This window comes from Macrobrachium nipponense, chromosome 7, assembly GCF_015104395.2.
Source record: "Macrobrachium nipponense isolate FS-2020 chromosome 7, ASM1510439v2, whole genome shotgun sequence".
NCBI lineage: Eukaryota > Metazoa > Arthropoda > Malacostraca > Decapoda > Palaemonidae > Macrobrachium > Macrobrachium nipponense.
Window position 1 is genome coordinate 18,776,832 of NC_061109.1, and position 9,655 is coordinate 18,786,486.

Here is a 9,655-nt window from a genome sequence, read left to right on the forward strand (position 1 = left end):
TATTCAATCAATCAGTCATTCCTTTCACTGTACCTCCGTTCATATTCCATTTCTTCCTTTTTGACTTCCCACCATCTCCGTCAATTGTTTCACAGAGCAACTGCTTTGAGGTCTTCCACCTGCGGCGCCTTTCAAACCTTCCTACTTTCAGTGCCCCTTTCAGCGCTGAGTGACCTCACAGGTCCCAGCGCATGGCCCTTTGGCGTCAATGCTGTATTCCAGGTCCTTTACTGTACGTGATATCTTAACTGGTAATGTAACGATGACCGTAAAAAAGAAAAAACAAAAATAAGAAAAAAAAATAACTTAGTACCCCTAGTTCAAACATTTGCTCACTCCGTTAGCCTGGGCTTTTCCTGTCAAAGTTAGGTTGAAAAATGAAGTATGGATTCACCCCCGTACACACACACACTCACACACACGTACACATACATACACACACACATACACACACACACGAGTCATGTTTGCAGGCTTGCTTTTTTTCTCCTCTTCTTGCAAGATAGATTTTGTTTTTATTCACTGGAGGTCCTGCTATCTGTTTGAAAGTGCGTGTTTTTATGTACATGTGTGTGTGTTTGTATGAGAGAGAGAGAGAGAGAGTATGTTGTGGTAAATATATTTCTTTATTCACTCTAGGTACTACTATCAATTTGAAAGTGTGTGTGTAAGAGAGAGAGAGAGGGAGGGAATGGTGTGATGAATAGAATTTTTAGTTTGAAAGTGCGTATATATGTGTTTGTGTGTGTGTGTGTGTGAGAGAGAGAGAGAGAGAGAGAGAGAGAGAGAGAGAGAGAGAGAGAATGTTGTGGTAAATAGATATGTTAGAGCCAATCAAGAATGACTTGTAAACTTGATCTTACAATTTTTTTTTTCTAACCACGAACAGTTGGCATCGATTCAAGGTCATTTTGGGGATATCTTTCATGACCAACACTTTGGGTGAATTTCCATTTGTTAATTTTTTTTTAAAGGAATGGACAATTATGAGCAATATTTTTAATGTGGGATTTCCATGATGGTCGTGTCTTATTTTTGGCGATTTTGGGAACCTTAATTTGACCAATTACTGATTACCCTGCTAATGATGGAAATGCCAATAATATGGCCCCCCCTCCGCCCCAACCAACCCCCTCTCTCTCTCTCTCTCTGTCTCTCTCTCATAAGTGCCTGATATCATATTGACAGGCAGACATAATTATTCTGTAGATGAAATATAATGTACATGCGTAGATGATATTTAATACATATGTGTATATATACTCACGTGTAAAGTATGTGTATGCTATGCTGTTGTATTTGTATGAAACGTCAGTTTGTGTACGTATAGTACATGTTTACAGGAATCCTTATCCATCGGTGTATGTATTATCCTCATCCATTTGTCCTTGCCACCATTTTTACATCTCTACATTAACACCGCCTTGCAAAACACGTACAGTACGCGTATGTATGCATTCCATCTAATTTCATTGTCCTATCCCTCACGACCCTTCATTTTCTCTCACTTTATTTGCCATGCTCTCTCTCTCTCTCTCTCTCACACACATACACAGGTGTACCCTCTCACTCCTATTGCCAAGATTTTATTGATTTAGCAGCCTCTATTTTGCCTATTTCCCCATTTTGGGATTCCTCCTCTGGTGGTTGTTTTTTGGGGTCGGAGTGCGTGACCTCATTTACTTTTGGGGGGCTCCGGCGGAGGGAAGGATTTGAGAAAACTGGTCCCAAATTTATTGCTTCTTTGATGGTACTTTCACAAACCCAGATTTTCTCGCAGCTCGTTCTGCTTCGACTTCCGCCGCTAGATGGCAGGCTGGTTTGTGTTCTCTCTCGACTTTTTAGTGGAGCTCCCGAGGACGTTCACGGCGTATTTTAACCCCACCGGGTTTTCATTACGGGCAGATCTTCGGCCAGGCGGCCGCAGGGGTTGAAAATGGACCTGTTTTGTGTAGAATCCGATCATCTGAGACATTAGACAACCCCGAATGCGACCGTGGTTGCGCATCGGTCCGCTAGATGGCGTTGAGGAGAGGCGTGCGCGCGCACATTGAACTGGGGACCGACAAGGGGTCGGTGGGCGGCTTGAGGCTTAGTCGATAGAGAGCCACCGATAGGAAAAGGCACGCGCGGTCTCTTAACACCGGGGCTGCAGTGCGTGTGTGTGCGTGTGTGCCCGAACGCTGTTTTGCCCTCGCTAGGAACGATATCTGTAGTGAAGCCTCTCTATACTTCCCGGTCCCCCCCTTTGTCCAAGATCTTCTCTCCAGCCCTCCTCTCCAACCTTGTTGCATCCGCCATACACACACACACATATATATATATATATTTCGTAAACTGGCCCCCCACCCCCCCTTTCTTATTCTGGCTTGAACGTTTTCCACTTTTTTTTCCGTTGTGGGGAAATCGGTGTTTGTGCAGTGAATGCTTCTTCTCCGGAGGAGGGACGCTCCGTGCTCCCTGCTGCTACCGCTACTGCTCCTGTTCCTGGCGGCGGCGGCGGCGGTGGTGGTGGTGGTGGGCTGTGGTGGTTTGCAAGTGCCTGCAGTGGTGGTGGTTAGAAGCCCCCTCCCCCTCTCCTCCTCCTCCTCCTCCTACTCGTACTCCTACCCCTACTCCTACCCCTACCACCCTTTATCTTAATTACCTCTTCCTTCTCGACAAAATTAGCCTTTGCTTTTTTCATTTTTTCCTTCCTCCTCCTCCTCTCTCTCTCTCTCTCTCTCTCTCTCTCTCTCTCTCTCTGACCATACCCATTCTCATCCCAACAACAGGGATAGGGCATTCACCCTTTCCTCCCCCCACCAGCCACCCCCTCTTTTCTTTTCCAATCCTTCAAACCAGGGCAAAATAATCCCCTGTTTCCCCTCACTCTCCTCCTCCTCCTCCTCCTCCTCCTCCTCCTTCCCCTCCTCTTCTTTTTCCTCCTCCTCTTCCCCCCTTCTCTCCTATCGTCGTCTTCTCTCTATCTTGCTGTGAAGTCTCCATTATTCATCTCTCTTTAAGCGATTCTCTCTAATTTGGATGTTGTATGTGTACATATATACTATATAAATATAAATATACATATTACATATATAATACGATTAACGAAACAGAAGGAAAACTAAAATTTGAACATTATTTCAATAGAAGTTATGAATTTTTGATATTGGTGCGGTTTTTAATCGGCTCTCCCAAATTCATCATCAGGCCAAGGAAAGGATACAAATAAAAAAAGAATTAAAGAAAATAACAAGAGAGAGAAAGAGGAAAGAGAAAAAGCTAAGAGGAAGAAGAAGCAGAAGAAGAATTGTAGATGAGCGCAGTTCGAAATATGAATGGATCAGTAGCCGTAATAATATAGATACTAATAATTATAGGAAAGATAATAATAATAGGAATAATTGATAGTGTGAAGAGATAATCGAAGAGATATATTGCTTATCGAAAGCCGCCCCCCCTCCTACCCGCCCCCGACCCCCCTCGAAAAGAAAAAGAATAATACGACGCGCACACACACGATGACTGAGTGCGACTTCCGAAGGTGATGATAACTCCTCCTGGCGGCGGTAGTGAAGATGTCCCTGAAAGTTTGGCTCTGCCCCACTTCGTCGTCGTCGTCGTCGTCGTCGGCAGCTACGGCGCCCCCCGCGTTCGTCGTCGTCACCACCACTCCATCAGTAACGTCGTCGTCGTCATCATCATCATCAACGACACCGAATTCTCCTCCTTCGTCGTCGCCTTCGTCAGTAGCAGTCGCCTGCTCTCTAGCCGAAGGAGATCAGGAACAGCCTCCTCCTCCTCCTCCTCCTCCTACTGCTGCTGGTCTAGCGTCGTCGTCGTCCTCTCACTCCTCTTGCTCTCCCTTGGCCTTCTTGCCCCCGGCAGGAGCAGCAGCGTCCTTACCGGGAGCCGTTGTGTCGACAGCCGTTGCAGCAGCAACGTCTTCCTCGTCAGGAGAAGAAAGAGGAGAAGACGAAGAAGAAAAAGGAGCCGCGGGAGAAGAGGATCGGTTGGCGAAGAGGCAGAAAATGGAAGGACGCCGATCTACTAGTAGGTTGATGGCACAGCACCAGCTTTCAACCACCATCAGCAGCGGATGGGCAGCTGTAGCAACAGCAGCAGCAGTAGCAGCCGGCGGCCATATGCCGTGGCCGGTTACCACGGCAGCAGCCATGGCCGGTTGCACCACCGCCAAGAGGACCCTGGGGGGCTCGTCCTCTGTCCTCCTCACCACCCTCCTGCTGGTGGTCGTATCGGCGGCCTTCGTCCCGACACCGGCGACGGCTACGGCTCAAGGGTTCTCGGGATCTCAGAGAGGTAGGTAGGTGGTTGCTGAGGGGTGCTCAGGCATGCTGAGAGAGAGAGAGAGAGAGGAAAGGAAAAGGAAAGGTCCTCCTCGTTCCCCTTTCTTTCCCCCGTGTGCACAAGGCTTCTCCTCTCTTGGGTATATATTTAATCTGAACTCGTTTTGCACTTGACCTCTTGTGCTCTGTTCGTATGTGAAGAAGACCTTTTCTGATACCTGTTGGGACATTATTGGCATCAAGACTTATTGCTGTTTGCTGTGCTTGCTGGAGAAAGTTACCTGGAGTTTGCCAAGGGTCTTTTGTGAGGGGTAAATATTGATGCATGGAGCTCTCTCTCTCTCTCTCTCTCTGGAGTAAGAGTAATTATATATATATATATAATATATATATATTACATATATATATATATATATATATATATATATATATATATTATTATGTATATCATATAATATATATCCACTAAACATCATCAGTTTTGAGCTCCGAAGATTTGAATTGACCTATAAAGTACAGATAAGTTATTCTATTATTTTTTTTTTAAATTGAATTACTCTGACCTCATTTTCATCTGTGAACTGTTTTCTTTTTGCTTTCTGTCACTGTTGCCCCAATTTATTGGAATTTCGTATAGTGTTGTATAGTAAATCACAAGTACTTGCATTCAGCAGACTCTCTCTCTCTCTCTCTCTCTCTCTCTCTCTCTCTCTCTCTATATATATATATATATATATATATATATATATATATATATATGTATATATATATATGTATATATATATATATATATATATATATATATATATATATATATATATATATATATATATATATATACTGTATGTGTGTGTGTTTGTGTGAGGTCGAGAGTGAGAGTGAAGAATTTGTAAGTCTATGAAGAAATCTGCTTGTTTAACTCTATTGTGGACGTAACCATAGAAGTTAGATTTTAAGCAAAATATATGATTACATGATAGCTACTTTTATGTACTCATGTGCACAAGTACGGTACCATTTGTTTTAGATGGTGTTTGTTTTCTGTTCATCTTTTACGTACATTTTATTGCGTGAGTAGACCAATACAAGAGACATACACCACGACCTTTCATGACCTCTAATTTCTGACAATGTACGAGAATTCAACATTTTCAAGAACTGCTATTATTATTATTATTATTATTATTATTATTATTATTATTATTATTATTATTATTATTATTATTATTATTGAGACACCCAGTGATTTCTATTGTCATCTGAAATTAGGTGATGTTGGCCATTCTTATTTTTGTGACAATATTTATTTAGTTTTGGCCTATTTATTTTCATATTTTGTTTTCGTGTAGAAAGGGGAGACCACTTTTGTTATTCATCTTCAGGTTACCTTCCCTTTGATTATTATGATTGTCATAGAATGTTAAATTGCTAATGTAAGGTATGTCTTCGTCATGGACTTTTGAAGTTCCTGTACTGTGATACTCTATTTTATCTTGTAAAAGGATAATTCTCTCTCTCTCTCTCTCTCTCTCTCTCTCTCTCTCTCTCTCTCTCTCTCTCTCTCATTCCTTTCAATCGTTCTTGGAGAGACTGAAAAACAAATGAACATCAGACTTTGCAACCAAAGGCTGGTTTCGAAAGCCCCTCAATCAGGAACTGAAACAACTGGCTTAAACACGAAAGCTGTTCAAGTGGGGAACTGGCACTGAGGAACCAGATGAGTAGGCTTAATCCCAAGGGCAATTCCAGTACTGGGGGAGGGAGCGGGTGGGGAAGGGAAGTTGGTCCAAAAATGTCCAAAATACAGAGAGAGCGAAGAAATCTCTCCGCTACTCGTCCCATGAAACATGAAGAAAACGCGGGATTAGTAGGCATGCTCATCGATTATTAGCGCTCTCTCTCTCTCTCTCTCTCTCTCTCTCTCTCTCTCTCTCTCTCTCTCTCTCCGAAGCTTGTGGTGATGATGCTGCTTCTGCTGTGAATGCTGATACTCTTCCCTGCTGCTGTGAATGCTGCAGCCTTTAACGACCACACGAAGTGATATTTTTTTTCTCTCTCGGAAGCCTGCTGTTTATTATTATTATTGTTCATCTGTGCTTTCGTGGTTGGTGATTTGGCGTTGCTGTTAAGTTGTCGTTATCGCTTCAGTTAAAGTTTTTGTCGTTTTTGCAGTCGTTTTCCGTCTTACAGAACTGTTATTATTATTATTATTATTATTATTATTATTATTATTATTATTATTATTATTATTGTCTTTGTTGTCGCATAACGAAGCCTATTCTTAAACTACTCGTCACCCAAAAGATTCAAAGAAGTATTTCAAGTTGATACTCAGAGGACGAGAGGACATCTTCCTCATTATATGATGCAGTGGCGAGAGAGAGAGAGAGAGAGAGAGAGAGAGAGAGAGAGAGAGAGAGAGCCTTCTGTCTCCTCTTGGTCACCCGGAATCGAGTGACCTCGTCGGACTCCGGTTCGGGGCCACTGGCCCAGATTTGGGATCCATTCATTTGCACCGATTCATTCGTGTGGAATATTTCTCTCTCTCTCTCTCTTCTCTCTCTCTGGACAACGCTGTGTTGTTTTGTTGGTGGATTACTATGTGATTGAGATGGGATTATACACGTATTTCAGTGTATATATGTATGTATATATATGTATATATGTGTGTGTTTGTGTATATATATATATATATATATATATATTATCTATATGGGGTATAGGGTTTTAATACAGTCATTTAAATTCAAACAACATTTAAAGCGTCATTTTTATATAGATTTGAACCATGTTTGTTGACTGAAATCTGACCTACATTTTTGTATGCATGTAATAATATATAATTTATATATATATATAGTATATGTATATATATATATATATATATATTTATTATATATATACATATATATATATATATATATATATATATATATATATATATATATAATATATATCAAATCTAATATAAAAATGACGCTTTAAATGTTGTTTGAATTTAAATAACTGTATTAAAACACCATTATAAATAATATATATATATATATATATATATATATATATATATATATATATATATATATATACGCAGAAATACGTGTATAATCCCATCTCAATCGCATAGTAATCCACCAACGAACAACACAGCTCATTGAAAAAATTACATACATATGTCCATATGTGTCATTACCTCTAAAGAAATCATATACTCCGTATTCTATGAACATTATATTCTTACCGTAGTTAATTATGTCTCATAAATACGAGGCATAATTTCATACACAGAAGCATTTTTAAACCCCTTTTTCCGATAGTGAGGGATGTCTCCTGCTACTTTCAAAACTGTTTTGAAATGAATATCCGGTTAATATTGCTGCACCTGAACATGAGCAGCTCATGAAAATGAAAATAATAATTGATTTATTTGCTAAATGATTAAAAAGTGGTGAGATCAGCCTACACGAAACACCGCCATGCAATAGATTGCAGGTTCAGGCTTACTTTGGCTGTGGCATTCCTGACCAAAGAGGGTTTTTGAGTTCATTGATGGAAATTACTAAGAAATGCATTTCAATTGAAGTAGATGGGATTGTTTTATTTCTTATTATGTTAATTAAATGGATTGTATGTTAGGCTTATATATGCATATATTATATAATCTATAATATATGTATGTCTATATATATTGTTCATATTATAATATATATATATATTATATACGTATGTATGTAGTATGTGTGAATGTAGTACTTATATATGTATGTGTAACCCCAAATCCATAAGCTTCAAATGATGACCAATGACACAGTTATGAACTTCAGCTAAGCTCGCACCTGAAGGAACTTAAGACAGTGGAAGCGCAAAGAAGTGGAACTTAATCAGGTAGATTGATTGATTGGTTTTACGTTATCTGGCGTTGCATTGGATCGACTGTTTATTGTGTGTGATTTATGATTGTAAATTTTTGGCTTTGAGCAATTTGTTTATATGTTATATATATACATGTATGGCTTTGAGCAATTTCTTTATATGTTATATATATATACATGTATATATATATATATATATATATATATATATATATATATATATATATATATATATATGATGTTGACGACGAAATTGATTTGTTTGTATTTCGTCCTTTGTTTAGTAATAGTGTATGTTTTTGTTATTTTACCATCACCATAGATTTATTAAAAGTATATATATATTTTTTTGAGTGAATCGTTTCAGCGACGTAAATCTTCGGACGAAAGTTTAAAACCCCAACTTTCAACTGAGGTGATTTGTATTGGTGTAAGCTGGTCGCTGGTATGTTGGTTATTGTCGTGGCATGCCCCTCAGATGTCATGATTTCGCGCCTCCCCCAGAGCCGTGAAAAATCACTGACTCTGCATCATGATCAGTTACTGCCACGGCGGGAGGTTGAAACCAAGATATTCTTTGGGAGCTTCAATTTCAAGTCAATGGCCCCTTTGTGGACTTGTTCCATCTGAATTGGTTTCATCTTTTGAATAATAATAATAATAATGATAATAATAATAATAATAATAATAATAATAATATTGCTGGCTTTATCCTTCTGTATCTTCGGTTAATATTGAGATTTGTGACATTTGTCAAGAGTCAGTTGCTGTGACATTTGCTAGACATTTGTTGTGAAATCAGGGGAGACATTTGCTGTGACATCTGCCAAGAGTCATTGGTTGTGACATTTGCCAAAGCAAGATTTTACCTTTGCTGATGACAAGTCTCGCCTCTCCAACGCCAGACATTTGCCTATGACAATCTGTGACATAGGAGACATTTGCTGTGACACTTACCAACAGACATATGCTGTGACATTTGCCAAGAGACATTTGCTGTGACATCTGTCAGGAGACATTTGCTGTGGCATTTGCCAAGAGACGTTTGCTCCAGAGAGAATGGAATATATAATATATAAAGGACTTGATTTGCAATTATTATATATATATATATATATATATATATATATATATATATATATATATATATATAGTCAGTATAGGACCCCCTTTAAACGGGATGGTATTTATATTCGGGGAGAGTTACAAGCTTTCCAGGACAGCTGTCCTCATCGTGTGGTAGTCGTAGAATGAGGTTCCATTATTGATTGCGTTGATGCGCCGATCAATTATGTAAGTGATAAAGTTTAATAATATATATATATATATATATATATAATATATATGTACACATCTCTCTCTCTCTCTCTCTCTCTCTTCTCTCTCTCTCTCTCTCAGACCGTGGTCATAATGGACGGATCTTTGGAGTAACTGTATATAGACATGCTTTAGTGAATTTAAGCCTTGGAGAAGAAGGAGAAGAAGGCAGTTGACTGA

The 9,655-nt window shown here is 39.5% G+C and overlaps 1 protein-coding gene across 28 annotated transcripts in view; it reads left to right on the forward strand.

Moving 5' to 3' along the window:
* Positions 1-2,065: 2,065 nt before the first annotated feature.
* Positions 2,066-9,655, forward strand: part of LOC135217022 (disintegrin and metalloproteinase domain-containing protein 23-like) — a 613,617-nt gene continuing 606,027 nt past the window's right edge. For 14 of the 28 annotated variants that reach the window (XM_064252598.1, XM_064252603.1, XM_064252604.1 and 11 more), the window contains exon 1: positions 2,067-4,302. In XM_064252598.1, coding sequence (XP_064108668.1) covers positions 3,561-4,302 — 742 coding nt within the window. In that variant the 5' untranslated portion in view covers positions 2,067-3,560. Of the gene's footprint in view, positions 4,303-9,655 lie in introns of all 28 variants that reach the window. The other 14 variants (XM_064252608.1, XM_064252615.1, XM_064252618.1 and 11 more) reach the window with 8 other exon arrangements.